Genomic DNA, 19,028 nt, shown 5'->3' on the forward strand with positions numbered 1-19,028 from the left:
CTTTGTTTTTTTCGTTCCACCCTAACGCACATACATACGTACATACAGACGTCACGAGAAAACTCGTTGTAATTAACTCGGGAAACGTCAAAATGTATATTTCGGGCGTTTATACGTTCTTATGTACATATGTACGTGTGGTCGGGTCGAAAAAAAAAACTCAACATTCATTTGGGGTTGAGCAAATTGGAAATTAAAGCCGATTTTTGAGTGAAATTTTTTTCGCGAATACAATACTTCCTTTTTTTTGTAAAAGGAAGTAAAAAGAATGCTTTTTTTTCTTAGTTTCATAGAGCTATTCGAATCAAAACAGAGCTGGAGCTTTTAAGTGTTGGGCGAAGCAACTCATAAAAATGTCCGTTGGCTATTCTCTGCTTTGTCGCTTCACGGTGAATGCACTATTCATGTAAGAAAGCTACTTTTACGGAAACGCGTTCGGATCATCATTTCTCTGCATGATAGTTTCGCGGGTGAAGGACTCTTCATGTAAAGAAGCTACATTTACAGAACACTACAGGTTTAGGTTTCCATCTCTCTGCTTGTTGGCTTCGTGGCAGAAGAGCTCTTAATGTAACAAAGCTACTTTTACAGAAACAAATCTAGATCTCTTTTTTTCCCTGCTGTTAGCTTCGCGGCGGAAGAACTCTTAATGTAAGAAAGTACTTTTACAGAAACAAATCTAGATCTCTTTTTTCCCTGCTGTTAGCTTCGCGGCAGAAGAGCGCTTAATGTAAGAAAGCTACTTTTACAGCAACAAATCTAGATCCCTTTTTTTTCCCTGCTGTTAGCTTCGCGCTAAAAGGATTCTCCATGCAAGAAAGTTACTTTTAGAGAAACAGGTTTCAAATTTGGTGTGACATCGATGAAAAACCTCGATGGTTTCGATACAGCGATCGAAAAACACCGATGTTCTGATACAATGAACTTTTTAATGTATAATCCAGCATAATATAAACTCTAAAAAATGTTTAAATACAGAGTTAAATTCACAGTAATCAATTTATTAGTTACTAGTGGTACCCTCACGGCTTTGCCCGTAGTAGAAAATGAAAAGGTCATTTGGTTCGCCTGTATATTTAAAAAAATGGATGATGAATTTCTCGCCAATTGGCATGCCCATGTTACGGTTCCACGTTATAATAATTTGGTAATTTAATGGTTCACGTTGTGATCATTTGCTTGGTAAAAATGTTCTTAAAATTGAAGTAGAAAAAGAGCAAAATTGAATTTTCGAAAAGTCGCTTTGATGTGCACACCTCCATGCTATAAACTAATTATTTGCCAAGTTTCATGAAAATCGGCCGAACGGTCTGGGCGCTATGTGCGTCACAGAGATCCTGGCAGATATCTAGATAGAGAGAGATCGGGAGACTTTCAGCTTTATTATTAGTAAAGATGAAAATTTTTGAGCTGAAAAGGAAAGTTTATACTATTAATGATAATAAATTATGAACATTAAAAATTAAGTAATGTAAATTGACAAATAACTAATTCGTTTAAAATACAAAATAAATAAATAAATAAATAAATTTCAGGACAATTTAATTGGAGCAATTTCGTATTCTTTCGTACAAATTGGCATGTACTTCATTTGCTTTTTTTACGTCCTTTTACAAAAAAGGAAGTATTGTATTCGCAAAAAAAATTCACTCAAAAATCGGCCTTAATTTCCATTTTTCGCCCCCTGAATGAATGTTGAGTTTTTTTTTTTTCGACCCGACACACGTGGATATATGCCTAGGAACGTACAGACACCCGAAATATCCATTTTGACGACCCCGAGTTAATTACAACGAATTTTCTCGTGACGTCTGTATGTACGTATGTATGTATCGTATGTTTGTCGCATAACTCAAAAACGGTATGTCCTAGAAAGTTGAAATTTGGTACGTGGACTCCTAGTGGGGTCTAGTTGTGCACCTTCCCTTTTGGTTGCATTCGGATGTTTCTAAGGGGGTCTTTTGCCCCTTTTTGGGAGGGAAATCATTGTTAATTTCGATGTAAACTCAAGTGGTGTTATAATTTGTCAGACACTTGGCGATATATCGCCAGTCTTTTGGTCGCCAACTTGGCGACAAATTTGGCGATTTTTTTTTTTTAAATTTGTTTCAATTTGGCCACTGTTGGTGATATTTAGAGTAAACTATTGAATCACATTAAAATTGCCAATAAAGGGGAAATGACATTAAATTGGAGTAAAAGGAAGTTATGTGATGCACACATCAGCTCGTTTTTTTTGTGTATGCATGTTATCAATTTTGCTTTAAAAGTTAATCAATGTCAATGCCGCTAGTCATTCCTGTTATACTACTTCACCTGGCATCAATCCTTTTTGTTTCTAGATGGGTGCCGATCTGAAGGCGGAGGCCATATCTCACTTGGAAGAGGTGTCGGAGGCCGGAATATCCGCCATGGCCTCCAGTGGCACGGTGGCGGTCCTCCTCCCCACCACCGCCTACATCCTCCGACTGAAGCCTCCCCCAGCTAGAAAGATGATTGAGGCGGGCGTTCCGGTCGCCTTCGGCTCCGACTTCAACCCGAACGCCTTTTGCCTCGCTATGGTGAGGATACATTTATAGACCAAAGTTTCTATTTTTTAAGCGGTCCCAATTATATTTCAATAGTGTTAGTGCTTCTAGTGGTAAAAAACTGAACGAAAACTCGTATAGCAAGGGTAGGAGCCCCGAGGCAGCATGCGGTATCCGTGCGTTTCTTGCGCGGCTTGTGTGAAAGACAGATCTTGTATTTTTTTAATGTTCAATTATATAGATTGCGACAATACTCTCTCTCTCTCTATATATATATATATATATATATAGAGAGAGAGAGAGAGTGTTCAGTATATATATATATATATATATATATATATATATATATATATATATATATATATATATATATATATATATATATACAGAGTCTACTTACTACTTCATACTGAGTACTGAAGTTCATTTTGGTTGACTTGTCCAGATTATAAATACAGTATATGATAGTGTTTTCTCTCTCTCTCTCTCTCTCTCTCTTCTATATATATATATATATATATATATATATATATATATATATATATATATATATATATATATATATATATATATATATATATATATATATTAACGAATTCATTGATCGAGTAACGCTCTGATGTCATCCACGATGAAACTCGTGCTATAGCATGATAATTTGATAATATGTTTTGGTAATAATGTTTGACATGCAGGGAAAGACTATTTTGACAAGGCTGAACTGGATCCGGTAACTGAACTGTTTTACTGGTGTCTTTTGCTAGAAAAGTGGTCGACAATGATTGCTACCTACTGGAGTTTAGGGTTCATCCACTGGTGTTAGGGTTAAAATTTCAACTGTCAAACTATCATCAAACAGGCCATGGCTTCGTTCAATTTTCACCCGCCATACCTTGACGGGCAATTTTCTAGTTTAAAAATAACTTTAAAAATTATTGCATGCAAATAATCCGGAATGCGTTCAAAACAAGCTGTCACAATCCGGAAAATTCAAAAGTTGCTAAAATATATTATTTTTCATAATTCATTGCAACATTGGACGATGACTTCAAATCAGCATATGAGAGTTGATTTTGAACAGTTACTATAGAATGATTAGATTCGAACCGTATACAGTGTTGCCAAAAATTTTGTTAAGTAAAAAGTAGACAGAGGTCTACCTTGTCAGAAAAATGCAGCACGGTCCCTCTGCCGTTTCTTTTGGAGTCAAATACACTAAAAAAATATGATGCGGGAAAAAGCTAAACCAAATGATCCTAATTCACCCTAAATGACTCATTTATCCCGACTAACTGGGACGAAGAGTATTCCAGACGATCAAAAAGCTGGTTGATTCGGCTAATAAGCAAAACAAATCCTTAAAATAAGCGGGCTTATCGTATATTCCGATACAAAATAGTGCTTTAACAAAACTGCAATGCATTACTAGGGGGCTTTTCTAACCAACCCCCATTCGCCTTCCACGGTGGCTCAGTGCCACCTGCGGCCGATGACAATCGACGATTGTCTTGTTTTTACGCCTGGATGTTCTGGCCTCTTATCTCCTTAAAGTTAGGAAGGGTGAGACAGCATGGAATGGCATCCTCTGGATGTCCTGCATCCAACGGTACCAGAATTGGCCTGGTCGACATCGCCAGTCCGCAGGTGATAGGGTTACAGACACACACACACAGATATACACAGAAAATAATAGTATAAACTAGCTGCGTGCCCGGCGTTGCACGGGCTAGTTAAAAAATGAAAGATATGTCGAATTGATGTTTTTGTATTACTCTGACGTCAGTTTCTAAAGCGCTAAGGAGTAAATAAATACGCGTAATGCAAGGTTAGCAAAACACCAGTAGAGCATATTTTTGGCAAAGATCTCTTTAACGTTAATCATAGTTATCAATGATACAAGTTATGAGTATTTTCAATTAGCACAAAAAAGATGAAAATGTATGCATTATCAACTATAATCTGTGTCTGTGCACGTTAAAATGAATTACATCTGATAGACTATATCTGAAATATTTATACAATTACAATCAACTTTTTACATAAAATGACACACACTTTTTGGTTGATTACGTGAAACTAAAGCACCAAGACTAAATAAATACCAATAAGCATTAATTTAATACCAAGTCATCAGATTCCAATTTAGCTTTAGTTAAAATCCTTAAAAACAATCTTTTTTGTTCAACTCTGTTTCACTTAAAGAAATCCAAACAATCTTAATTTAACATGTTCTTTTAACGATACAAACTGTATTTCAAAAATAGAAACAGGAAGGAAAAAGAGAGTTATTACAATTCGAAAACTCACCCATGTGACGGGAAAAAGTCCAACAAAATAAACATAATTAGTCGCACATCCTAAATGTACCAAAATATGAGGCCGGTGAATGATAAACTTACACTACAATCAATAAACATACAGTGGCTCCCAAAAGTGTTCGTACACTTTGAAATTTTTTAGTAAAACCAAAATAACTCAAAACTGAATTCGAATATAAAGTCCAATATTTTTTCACATCATTCCTATGTCATTCTAAATATAACCCATTGGTTTTTTCAAAATATTGACGGATCTTCTTTTTGAAATGGGTCAGAAAACGAAGAGACAGAGAAATAACACGCCACAAAAGTCATCGTACACTCAAATATTTTCGAATAAATTCATGATTAAAATTATCATATGCCGTGTTATCAATATTTTTGCATTGTGCTGACCCTTATAAGTCATTTGGCTTTAATTTTTTGTTTATTTATTCCTTAATATATTGCTTATTACTGTAAAATGTCTGGTATTCGTAAAAAAACCCGCAAACGCCATTCAAAATTTGATTTTTTTCCCCACAGTAATGGTAAATTGGTTTGAAATGTCTCTAAATTAGTTAATTTATTTGTTTGTATAGTAAAGAGCTTAATAAAATGGTTTAAAGAAAGGAATCGGACCGAAAACAAGGTAAGAAAAGGGCAACCGGCAAAGTTGACAAAACGTGATCATAGATTTAAAGTTAAAAAATTCATGAAAAATACACATTTGAGTACTGTAAAAGTTTCTGCAGAGTTAAAGAAACATTTTACATTTAATTTTCACCTAAAATTTTTCGCGAAGTTCTTTGATTAGCTGGAATAAATGGGCCCTCTTCCCGCAGAAATTTTCTTTGTCGTGCGAAAAACAGAAAGCTTACGCTTTTCGTCCCAAAATCAATGATAAATAAGCTAAAAATAGTTTAGAATCATGTCTTACTTACAGATAAAAATTAATTCAACATTTTTGGTTAAATTGTTGTATAACTGTAAGTACAAGAAACAATTAGGAACTTAATCTTAAGAACTTAGTTGGATCAGTTAATCAGGACGGTGAAGGTGTTTTAGTGTGAGGGTGCATATCAGCATCAGGACTTGGTAGTTTGTATTTTTTTGATGAAATAATGAATCATGCTGTTCCTTTAAATATTTTAAAAACCAATTTTGAACTCTTAGCCAAAAATTTGGTTATTGGAAACAAGTTTGTTTTTTATCAAGACAACGATAAGAAGCACACGGTTTTCAACGTTTGCGTCTAGTGCCTCGAAAATTGTCCTAAAGTTTAGAAAATACCCCCTCAATCTCCAGATTATAACTTAATGTAACGTATTTAGAGATATCTGGAGGCTAGATTACGAAAATAGGGCTTTAAAACGAAAATAGAGCTAGAAATAGTAATACTCGAAGTGTGGTAGAACACTTACTCAGAAATTACGCTAAAAAAGAAAGAAAAAGAATGAAATCTATTCCCAGACGTTTAAAAGGTGTTATGAATACTGTATGATATTCTACTAATTAATAACTTAATCAAAAGTTAGATTATTCAATAATATATAGACATTTTATAAAGTGTACGAAGACTTTTGTGAGATAAAATTTCCGGCACTTTTTGGTTTTTGATTTTTAAAAAATTAAGTTTTAATATTTGTTAAAAACTTTTCATGTAGTTTTGTTAAAAACTGATCATAGATTTTATAATTAAATACCCATTCCGAAATATTAATTCTAACCAATGGATTGGGGCCTATTTCGTTGAAAGTCGTAGGTGTACGAAGACTTTTGGGAGCCACTGTAGCTAAAGAAACAACTTTTATATGAGGAAAAGAGTTAAGAACGTTGAATGTAAAAAATAAAAAAAGGACAGACGATAAAATAAAGGCTATATCCGAATAGAGCAACCAATTTTAAACTAATTTGAAATGAAATTCTGGATGGAAACGTTGTTTTAAGATTTGGACAGCAGCCAAAAAAATCTCTTTTAAAACAATTATTAGAATTTTACTTGCTCACCCATATGCAAAATGGCAACAGGAAAGAAATAAAAATTCCTGAATAACGTTATGTTAATTAACGTTTTAATTAATATCTCCGCTAATTAAAGTCGCACAATTACGAGATTGGTCCTATTGTTTTCTTTGGAAAATTTCGAATTGATCGGTATCTCGTTTGACTCTCGATTCGCAGCGGTTCTCGAGAAGATTGATCTTCAGACGGACAGACAGACAGACGGACGCGAACAGATTTTAATATTATAGTGGATATATATATATATATATATATATATATATATATATATATATATATATATATATATATATATATATATATATATATATATATATATGTAATATGAAAAATCCTTTGCTAGGCCTTTTCCATATTAAGTTCTGTTCACTTATATGTCAGCGCGTATGAGTCACAGACATTATTTATTACACACTTAAATGCTTCTCATACCATATATGGCTATGTTCTGGGCTCAGATGAGATTCCCCTTAAAGTACCTACCAGACACTTTTTTTCCCTCCAGACTTAAGCCAGCCTCTGTCTGCGGTGCAAAGCCCAATAATATTTCGTTATTGCAATCTGCTCCTCCTATATAGATCACGTGAGATCACATGATCGAGGGATAATTATCTGTAATCTTTTAATGATATTCCCTATATAAAAATCGTGGCACAACTAAACAAGTTGGTTAGTTAAGAGAAGTTCCTGCTGGTATATTCTATGTAAAAATAAAGATGTTGTGAATGTAGCTTTGTCCTCTTCCTACGTGGTAGATTATCACGGCACAACACTGCAACTTGCGAAAATCAAGATTCGTAATAAGAACCGAGCGGTGGTTCTTTATATATATATATATATATATATATATATATATATAGTGGCTCCTCAAAAGTCTTCGTACACCTACGACTTTCAACGAAATAGTCCCCAATCAATTGGTTAGAATTAATATTTCAGAATAGGTATTTATTATAAGATCTATGATCAAATTTTTAACAAAACTACATGAAAAGTTTTTAAAAAATATTAAAACTTAATTTTTAAAAATCAAAAACCAAAAAGTGCCGGAAATTTTATCTCACAAAAGTCTTCGTACACTTTATAAAATGTCTATATATTATTGAATAATCTAACTTTTGATTAAGTTATTAATTAGTAGAATATCATACAGTATTCATAACACCTTTTAAACGTCTGGGAATAGATTTCATTCTTTTTCTTTCTTTTTTTTTGCGTAATTTCTGAGTAAGTGTTCTACCACACTTCGAGTCTTACTGTTTCTAGCTCTATTTTCGTTTTAAAGCCCTATTTTCGTAATCTAGCCCCCAGATACCTCTAAATACGTTACATTAAGTTAAAATCTGGAGATTTGGGTTTTTTTTCTAAACTTTAGGACAATTTTCGTGGCACTAGACGCAAATGTTGAAAACCGTGTGCTTCTTATCGTTATCTTGATAAAAAACAAAGTTGTTTCCAATAACCAAATTTTTGGCTAAGAGTTCAAAATTGGTTTTTAAAATATTTAAAGGAACAGCATGATTCATTATTTCATCAAAAAATTACAAACTACCAAGTCCTGATGCTGATATGCACCCTCACACTAGAACACCTCCACCGTCCTGATTAACTGATTCAAATAAGTTCTTAAGATTAAGTGTCTAATTTTTTCTTCTACTTACAGTTATACAACAATTTAACCAAAAATGTTAAATTAATTTTTATCTGTAAGTAAGACGTGATTCTAAAACATTTTTAGCTTATTTATAGTTGATTTTGCGACGAAAAGCGTAAGCTTTCTGTTTTTCGCACGACCAAGAAAATTTCTGCGGGAAGAGGTCCCATTTAATCCAGCTAATCAGAGAACTTGGCGAACAATTTTAGGTGAAAATTAAATGTAATATGTTTCATTTAACTCTGCAGAAACGTTTACAGCACTCAAATGTGTATTTTTCATAAATTTTTTAACTTTAAATCTCCGATCACGTTTTGTCAACTTTGCCGGTTGACCTTTTCTTACCTTGTTTTCGGTCCGATTCCTTTCTTTAAAGCATTTTGTCAAGCACTTTACTATACAAACAAATAAATTAACTAATTTAGAGACATTTCAAACCAATTTACCACTGCTGTGGGAAAAAAATTCAAATTTTGAATGGTGTTTGCGGTTTTTTACGAATACCAGCCATTTTATACAAATAAGCACACTATTAAGGAATAAATAAACAAAAAATTAAAGCCAAATGACTTAAAAGGGTCAACACAATGCAAAAATATTAATAAAACGGCATATGATAATTTTAATCATGAATTTATTCGAAAATATTTGAGTGTACGATGACTTTTGTGGCGTGTTATTTCTCTGTATCTTCGTTTTCTGACCCATTTCAAAAAGAAGATCCGTCAATATTTTGAAAAAACCAATAGGTTGTATTTAGAATGATATAGGAATGATGTGAAAAAATATTGGACTTCATATTCGAATTCAGTTTCGAGTTATTTTGGTTTTACTAAAAAATTTCAAAGTGTACGAACACTTTTGGGAGCCACTGTATATATATATATATATATATATATATATATATATATATATATATATATATATATATATATATATATATATATATACAGTCGAACCTCCATATATCGAACTTCCACATATCGAAATTTTCTATATATCGAAATCCCAGCAAATTTCTATGTTCATCATATAGAAAAATAGTTTCTATATATTGAAAAGATCCCTATATATCGATTTTTTTTCGAGACATTCGTAGATTTTTTTTTCCTCTTTAGACTGTTTGTCTCATGAAAAATGAAGGTTAGAGGAGAAAATTACGTCCACTAAAGGTTACTACGGAACTCATAAGAAATCTGGGGTTGAAAGGTGTGTAGTTACGTCGTTGTTCCGTTCTGAAGTTATTAAATTCCCTTAAGTTTATTTCAAAACTTAGCTGTAACCAGTAACACTGTAAAATCAGTTTCAAATTATCCCTTTTGTTTGTTGATTATCATTTCTAGTCTTCTTAGCTTCAGTAAAAATCAGTCAAGTTAAGTAGATTAATTTTTCACTTTTCTCTCGATCACATTTGTTAAAACGAAAATCCCCTAATGTTGCGATCAAGTTGAATTGCCGAAGAATATGAAGATGTATAGTTGGCGTAAAAATATCATTTCTGTTAATTTTTTCATCATCAACTTTCGTTTGATGATATAGTGAAATTTGTGCAAGTTGACCACTTGCGGTGCACTACTTTAATGGTCAACTTAAACAGGTGGTCAACTTACAGAGGTTTATTTATAGATAATGGCTAATTCTGCGCCTAAAAAAAGCGGTCAACTTACAAGGGTGGTCAACTTGACAGGTTTTATTGCATCGTATAAATTATTAATTGTGTTTCATACACGACTATTAGCTTTATTTTAATGTTTTGTGATTACTTTTATGATAAAATAAGATCGTTTCATATCGAAATTTCTATATATCGAATTTTTTTCCCGCAATTCTGCTACTTCGATATATGGAGGTCCAGGTATATATATATATGTATATATATATATATATTTGCATCATTTCTTAAAGAATTCGTCCTCTGTCTTCTGTTTCAAGCAAAAATGGCGTTTAAGTGAAGTACGTCAAGCAAATGCTTCATCATTAATCGATTAAATTACAAGGCGAACGTTTGTGATATACTTATAGTTGCGTTCTTGCTATAACAAAATTTAAAAAAAAAATTCTATGCAAACATAAATTGTAAAATCTACAAACTTTATCTGAAGATTTCCGGGCTTATTAGCGTGGTCTGAAGGAGAAAGAAAATCTAGACGTTTTGTCAAGCTCTGCGGCTGACATTATCAGTGGATGAAGTTCGATGTAACATTCGTTATTCAGTCACATCGAACTCATCCACTGATAATGTCAACGGCAGAGCTTGGCGAAACGTCTTGGTTTTCTTTTTCCTTTAGACCACGGCCAATAAGCCCGGAAATGTTATTTCTTCATATAGACGCCGGATGTGAAAGCCTTAAGGGGTTACAGTACCTCAAAAATTGACCAAACGATCAAAAAAAAAATTATTGCTTATTTCGAAACTGAACACTAGTCCAAACACAGGGGAAAAGTTTCATTGCTTTAGTTCTAATATTGAAAAAGTTATGAGTGTTTATAGGTCATGCTCGCTATGTGTTCTTATGCAAAAAGAAAACTTTAAATTGATTTTTCTCGATGATCGTTTTTTTGTGTTTTCGTGTCATAAGAATCCCTAAGGATTTTTTTCTATTAAAGATACAGCTTTAAAGTAATACTTTTGCAATTAGGATAATATATTTAAAAAAACTGTGCATTGGATAAGCATTTTATAAATTACTCAAATGTTTAGAGCATGTTATACCTTTAAAAACCAAATTTTTTTGAAAAAAATTACGATTTTTTTACGTAATTGATCACAGAAAATTGTCTAGTAAACACAAAAGCAAATGAATGCACAGATTTTTAGAGATGATGATTGTGATCGTTTAGCAAAAAGCTTTTTTTATATTAGTTTAAAAACAAAAAAGCCTTAGGGATTTTTTAAAATTGAAATTTTTCCAAATATTTTGAATTTTTAAAAAAAGTAAGCAATATTTTAAAAATTTTGAAATAAATTATTGATTACAAAGTAAGTAAGCATGTTATGGTTTCAACGAAAAATATAATTTACTTAAATTGAAAAAAAAATTGCTTGAAAGGTACTGTGACCCCTTAAGCAGTTTTTAAATTTATCTTGATTATCAGAGATCCAGTTAACGAGGGCTAGGTAAACGAAATTTTATTGTATTTACTAGCTGTACCCGACGCGCGTTGCTACGCCAACAAAAAATACATCATTATACTGATTTTCATGACAATCGGTTGAACGGGGCAGAAGTTGCTACTCTGCAGTGCCACCTGGTGGCGAGTGGCTTCAATGAGCATATTATGCACCTTCTCCGTGGAAAAATACATATATATAGCAATTTTCATAATAATCGGTCCAGGTATCAAGTGAAACCGTGACTATACTCAAATTTTGTACTCACGCAGTTTGCAAGATCAATCAATCGCTAAAAATATCAAATAGAAAAAGTTTTAAATCCCCCCGTTGCATGAAAAGCCATAAAACAATAAAGAAAGAATTTATTTGTTCAAACTCAAGAAAAATGCTAACTTCTTATCAATGAGATCTTTCACGCGAATTAATTTCTGCATTTTATTCGTATTTATCCAATGGATTGTGACTTAAATTGGAATAAAAAAGGAACTATCGATCGGATTTTTTCGAACTGGTCTATAAACATTCCCAGTACCAAAAATAACAAACGGTGAAAGTTTCAGCCAAATCTGCCGGGTAGTTTTTGAGTTCATGGATGACATACAGACAAACATTCATTTTTATATATATAGAAGATAAGGACCTGATCGAGTGTTCCGTTTCTCTTCAGCCCCTCGTGATGCACTTATCGTGTGTGCTGCTAGGCTTGAGCATGCCGGAAGCACTCCACGCAGCCACCATCAACGCCGCAAAGGCACTGGGAAAGTCCGAGACACACGGATCCCTGGAGAAGGGCAAGAACGCCGACATGATCATCATCAATGCCAACAGGTCAGTACATCAACAGCAACTTCTTTGAATACTGGGCTGTAGCCATCACAAAACTTTTTTACTGCACTTTTTACATGAATGCTCGGTACTTACGTATTATCACAACAACCAAAACGTGAACGACATGGCTTATAAAGCAGTTGCCACGCATTATTTACTAAATGAAAAGGATTTCCCTACTCCGCTACTTCTGCCGAAATGAGGTTTAAACCATAGAAAACAACATTTCTTCAAAACTGAATGCGAACATTTAAAGAGAACTATTTTTCTTTTCATGCTATTTTTTCCATAGCTGGGAGACTTTTCCAAAATAATAATAACTATAAGGGCAACAAATGTGCGCGTTTAAAACGAAACAAAGGAATGTGCTTGCTGCTGCTTACAATTTTCAGTATTTTTTTTTTTAAACTTTGCTTCAAAAACAAACGTTTAGCATTTTATTTTTTGTTACATAATATATATATATATATATATTTATATATAAAGTAATAAGTTGGATAAAATGAGTGCCAAAAGCAAGAGTTGTTACTCCCAGAATTGGAACAAATAATATGTCAATGAATTGAGCACTTCTGATTGCGAAGAATGCCTGAGACTGAACTAATTAATTATCGTGCATGAAAAAGAAATAACGTATCTCCTACGTAAGCCCTAGCATATCTTTCGCAGCAAATTTTAATATAAGACCGATGCTTATTTTCGAGGAAGCACAGGGTCGCCGAGAGTCAATGCGGGCCGCTTTTCAGTTCAGTCGCCGGGCACTCCCCCCCCCCACGCCATAAAACTTGTTAAATGTATACCACACCGATCCCGAGCCGGGCCCCCTTAAGAGACGGACCCCGTGACCTCTCGTCTGTCCTGGGAAGCACAGTCGATACAGTAAAACCTGTGAAGTTGACCACCCTTGTCAGTTGACCTCAGTTAAGTTGACCGCTTTTTCAGGTACAGCGGTGTTAAACCGTCAGTTGCGAGATCGATTCTCGCTACGTGATCAGTTGTGACAGAAATGTTGCAAGTAGTATTCTAATCTACTCGAACTTAGCTTGCGGCTAGGTTCGAGTAGATTAGAATCTGATATTTGACATTTCTACGTCACAACCGATCACGTGAGCGAAAATCTCGATCTCGCAAGCTGACGAGCTTGGAATGACCGCCCTGAATCAGCCCTTATCATATATGAATCAACTTTTGAAATGACCACCTGTTTAAGCTGACCACTAAAGTAGTTCACCGCAAGTGGTCAACTTACACAGTACTTGAAAATACAGCTGACTTGTTCGATATGATCTAAATGTCTCTTCTGTTACAGGTGGGAGCACTTGATCTATCAGATGGGCTGCCATAATTCGTTGATTCATAAAGTTATCAAGAAAGGGGATGTCGTTCATGACAACGAGCTCCAAGAACAGCTTGTTTCGTGCTGAACGTCTATTTGTTGTTTCGTGATGTGTACTGGGGAATCCTCAGAAATAAAAAAAATTAATTTGAATTTTGACCTCTTGAATTCAAATTATGTTTTTTGCAATCACAAGTGTGTGTGTGTATGTAGGCATGTGTATTTATGTGTGTGGGGGGGTATGTGTGTGTAGGCATGTGTGTTTATGTCTGTGTGCAGGTATGAGTGTGTGGGTAGTTGTGTGTATGAATGTGTGTGCGTGGGGGCGGGGTATGTGTATGTGTGTGTAGGCATATGTGTTTGTGTCTGTGTGCAGGCATGAACGATAATGAGCTCTCCTGGATGTGTGTGTGTTTTGTGTGTGTGTCTGTGTACATGCTTGTGTGTTTGTGTAGGCATATGTGTTTGTGTCTGTGTGCAGGCATGAATGTGGAGTAGTTGTGTGTATATTTTTGTGTGTGTGTATGTGTGTGTGTTTGTGTGTGTGTTTGTGTGTGTGTAGGTGCATGTGTTTGTGTGTGTGTATGTGTTTGTGTATGTGTATGTGTGTAGGTGTATGTGTTTATGTGTGTGTAGTTGTGTATGTGTGTGTGTGGTTGTGTATGTAGGATATTGACGCAACCTGGAGATGAAAGCATGGGTGCAGCATCATGAGGAGCCGGTCGACGGTGATGGTGCGGAGGGTGGCGGTGAGAAAATGAAATGAGAGAGGACGCCTAAAACAGTCAAGTGAGAACAATAAGCAATCGTAATTGCCCCAAAAAAAACGAAATTCTTGTATGAAGTTTAACTCCCCTTTATCGTTTTTCGCATAGGAATGGTGGGTAAAAGCGAAATGAGAAGAAAAGTGTTACACTGGGGTCATTCAAAGATCTGTAAAGACAATAAAGCTGATTTTGTTGAAAAGTGCATCTAAACAAAATGAAAATATTTTCGTTTGTGTACTATCTGATAAAATGTGATATAACTATACTGCCGTTAGAAGGCAAAGCAGAAACACAGAAGCATGATTGAATATCTACAGAAATAGTATTTTGAGATATTTGGAAAGAAACGCGTTTTGGATTCCGTACTAACAATAGGAAAATGTTGGAATTTGACGTTTATTTGTTTATTTATTTATTTTGTGTGGGCTTTATTTTCAGAGGGAAATCAAATAAGCAAACTTGCACAATGAAGCTATAGTACAAATAGATGACAAAAATATAAAAGAGGCAAAATAAAAAATTTGCAGAAACTGCGCTTTACTTTCCCACGGCAGTATACTGCGGTTTTGTGAAGCACAAAAGTCGTATCTGCACTTTTTTTGTAAAATTTAGTTTTTGTTGTTTTCTTTGGAACATATTTCATCTCAATACATTTTATGGTAATGAATGAGAAATAGTTTTCAAAAATGTCTGAAGTTACACCTGAATCAAATATATGGAAGTGCAAAACTTTAAACAGCAATTTCTCAGTTTTTTACAAATACTACACTGGCCATTAAAATTGCTACACCAAGAAGGAATAATCTGAATGAAACAAAATTTTGCACACGTGATGGCAACATTGACACTAGAAAACGATTACAAAATGAAAGCAAAATGATCATTTATTACTGGAAAAATCTCACATGAATGGAGGTTTAAGTACCCTGTTGCGCCACCTCTAGCTGGAATTTAAGAACCGATACGGTCGAGCATTGAGGTACAGCAGTTTCGTACGATGTCTTACGTCTTCTCGTACCACAGTTGCTGTAAACGCGCCACTAATTTGATCAAACTTACAGGCTGTCCAATTTACCGTCTCAAGTGATCCCAGATATGCTCAATTTGTGACAAGTCACAAATCGCAGACAGAGCATCACGCAGACCAGAGAAAGTGATAATGTGGAAGAGGAAATCCCTTTACACCCTTGCTGTGTTTGACCGAGCATTGTCATGTTAAAAAATGGTTCCTGGGAGCCCCGTCGTGAGTGCTAACACGTATGAGTTTGATCGAATGAGTGGCACGTTTACAGCAACTGTGGTACGAGATGACGCAGGATATCGTAGGAGACTGTTATGTCTCAATGCCCGATTGTTTCGCTTCAAGTACATCGTACATTCACGCTAGAGGTGACTTACTTAACCTCCATTCATTCGAGATTTTTCCAACCATAAATGATCAATTTGCTTTCATTTTGTAATCACTTTCTAATGTCAATTTTATATCACGTGTGCAAAATTTAGCTTCATTCTGGCAATTTCTTCTTGGTGTAGCAATTTTAATGGCCAGTAGTGTACTTTTGCGCTTAGGTTGGTCGTATAAAAAAACGGGGAAGGGATATGTTGAAAAAATAGCTCGAACAGTGTTGAAGAGAACTCTGGATCGACGAGTAAAAACCACTTAAAACAGAAAACGTTAAATATAAGTGACGCAAAATAGGAATTCTACTGCATAGGTTTCTTTCAATAGTTAAAGGAGAAAAAGCATTCGTTTGATATTTTTCAAGTATTTTATAATTATTTTGACGAACCAAAAAGGGATATTGATATCTTTATTAAAATACTTATTAGCAAGAAAATTTTGTAAAATTTCATACTTAATTTTTGAATTTTTCATGTATTTTGAAGATTTGCTCTTTTAATCAAGGAAAAGAAGTTTTTAATTAGATATTAAGATAGACGCATAGATCTGAACATCAGGACTAAAAACTTATTTCATTGAAACTGATATTTCGATGCAAAGAGATTTCACTGTATATGAAAACATGCAATCCACGAACAGAGATCTTCTTATTTGCTGGAAGGCACTAATGTGGTCGTAATGGAAATTAACGCATAATTATAAAATGCAGTAATAGAGTAAGAGCCCATGGGTGCCAGACATACGTCATAGTATAAAGGCCCAAAATTTTCCTGCGTAAGCGCACTGGAGCAGGTATGAAGGGTTCGCTATTAGTTAAGCTGACTCGCGCTGGCTTTGGCGGGCAAGAGGTAGCAAAGGCGCGAAAAAATGGTGAACAAAAACATCATAGTATAACGCGTGATTTTTTAATATTTTATTAGGGGTACTATTACGAGTTAAACCTTACAAAGCCAGACACTTAGCACGCTGGCTTTGCGCAGCCAGACACTTCAAAGCAGAGGAAAAAATGGTGCACAAAAACATCATAGTATAAAGCGCGATTTTTTTTATATATTGTAAGGGGTGCTACTAGGAGTTACGCCTTACAATGCCAGACACTTCGCACGCTGGCCTTGCGCAGCCAGACACTTCAAAGTTGGGAAAAATCGTGTCCAAAAACATCATAGTATAAAGCGTGATTTTTTTATATTTTGTAAGGGGTGCTACTAGGAGTTATGCCTTACAATGCCAGACACTTCGCACGCTGGCCTTGCGCAGCCAGACACTTCAAAGTTGGGAAAAATCGTGTCCAAAAACATCATAGTATAAAGCGTGATTTTTTTATATTTTGTAAGGGGTGCTACTAGGAGTTACGCCTTACAATGCCAGACACTTCGCACGCTGGCCTTGAGCAGCCAGACACTTCAAAGTAAATCGTGTCCAAAAACATCATAGTATAAAGCGTGATTTTTTTTATATTTTGTAAGGGGTGCTACTAGGAGTTACGCCTTACAATGTCAGACACTTCGCTCGCTGGCCTTGCGCAGCCAGACACTTCAAAGTTGGGAAAAAAGTGAGCAACTTTATGTATTTTTATGAAATGTGATAATAACACCTTTTATTTCTTGGCACTAATACATTACATATTTAATCCTGTTCTAACTTGCGGGAAGAGTGCAATTACTGAGTATCTTTTTTAGTTGTATAGGTACGGCTTCTGCCGTACAGGGTCGTTCCTCAATTTGTCGCACTTTTATTTAGACCTACATAGACTCTTTATCACATTTACGAGGAGCGACTCAGACATGAAAAATCGTATTACTGGTCAACCTTTTCGTCAGTGGCGGATACAAGGGGGGTCATCATGACCCCCCCCCCCAAACCCATGACAGTTTTTGAATGTTTGCTTGAAAAAATAAAAAAATTAATCGAAATAAAAAATTTCGAATTCAATTTTTTTGGGCAGAACAATGAAGGGAAGTGGATACAAGGAGCGGGGGGGGGGGAGGTCATGACGGTCGCGACCCTTTCCCTTAATCTGCGACAATACTTTGCAATCATTACAAGGTTCATTGAATTTGAGTAGTGAAAATGACTGCTTGAAAAAAAAACCAGAACGAAACCATAAATAAAATTTTTGAATTCCTTTTTTTGTGGCATCATATGTCATTTTTCTATTGATATATAGCTGCACTTGAGACAGTTTTTCTACGGCGCTGTTCATCAGGCGCCGAAAAATGAAAAGTAACAAAGAAGTGTCTGCCACCCGATCGCTATGATAGTTATTGTAAAACTGCAGGCAATTAATTGATAAAACATTTGAGTGTGTAAATATTTTTATGTAAAGTATCTGTAAATTATTATTCCTTTCTGTTGTGATCTTTAGACAGTTTCGTTTTTGTTCGTGCTGAGTTATTTGTAAATGTGCTGTAAATAGTTAATTCAAAAAGTTTAAATCAGTGTTTTGGATTTTGTGTCGTGCAAGAAATGTAAAATTTTAGTTTCGTGTTTGCGCGAAACTTCCCGTAAGTTAGCCCCTTTTATTAGACGGAAACTGTGCAGAAAAAAGCCGCGTTTTGTAAGAAAAGGACTTCCTATGACAAAACCAATGAAGCTTCGGGTGACAAAATATTGTTGTCTTTTTTTGCAAAGTTAAAAAAAAAACTTCTGTATCAGACTCTGAGACTGCGACGTCTTCGTCCACCTCCGATTTTTCTGCAACTGAAAAGAATCAATCGGTGTCAACCGAATTATTCAGAAAATGTTTAATTTTTAATTAGATTTTCGCCGCATTTTTAAGTGAAGTTGTAATAGTATATTACTGCATACAAGATGGATGTGTCATTCTCAGATATATGAATGAAATGAACCTTCTTCACAGAGAAATCAGTACATAAAATATAATAAAGAGCAGTGACCGTCATAAGAAGCTATTATCTTAATGTTTATTTTATTATAATTAATATGCAATATAATTTTTTAGTTACGTCAGTTGGTTACAGGCTCGGACTGGCCCGCCTGCCAACCTGCCCGAGGGCAGGTGCGCCCTTCCTACTTTTTATGATGAAATGCAATGCAAACGCCTTCGCTGAAAAAC

At 34.8% G+C, this 19,028-nt stretch overlaps 1 protein-coding gene across 1 annotated transcript in view; it reads left to right on the forward strand.

Annotated features, from left to right (window-relative positions):
• Positions 1 to 13,908, forward strand: part of LOC129217703 (probable imidazolonepropionase) — a 52,476-nt gene extending 38,568 nt beyond the window's left edge. The window contains exons 5-7 of the mRNA XM_054852040.1: positions 2,343 to 2,561; positions 12,287 to 12,447; positions 13,757 to 13,908. Coding sequence (XP_054708015.1) covers positions 2,343 to 2,561; positions 12,287 to 12,447; positions 13,757 to 13,871 — 495 coding nt within the window. The 3' untranslated portion in view covers positions 13,872 to 13,908. The remainder of the gene's footprint in view (positions 1 to 2,342; positions 2,562 to 12,286; positions 12,448 to 13,756) is intronic.
• The last annotated feature ends 5,120 nt before the right edge of the window (positions 13,909 to 19,028 follow it).

This window comes from Uloborus diversus, chromosome 2 (assembly GCF_026930045.1).
Source record: "Uloborus diversus isolate 005 chromosome 2, Udiv.v.3.1, whole genome shotgun sequence".
Taxonomy (NCBI): Eukaryota; Metazoa; Arthropoda; class Arachnida; order Araneae; family Uloboridae; genus Uloborus; species Uloborus diversus.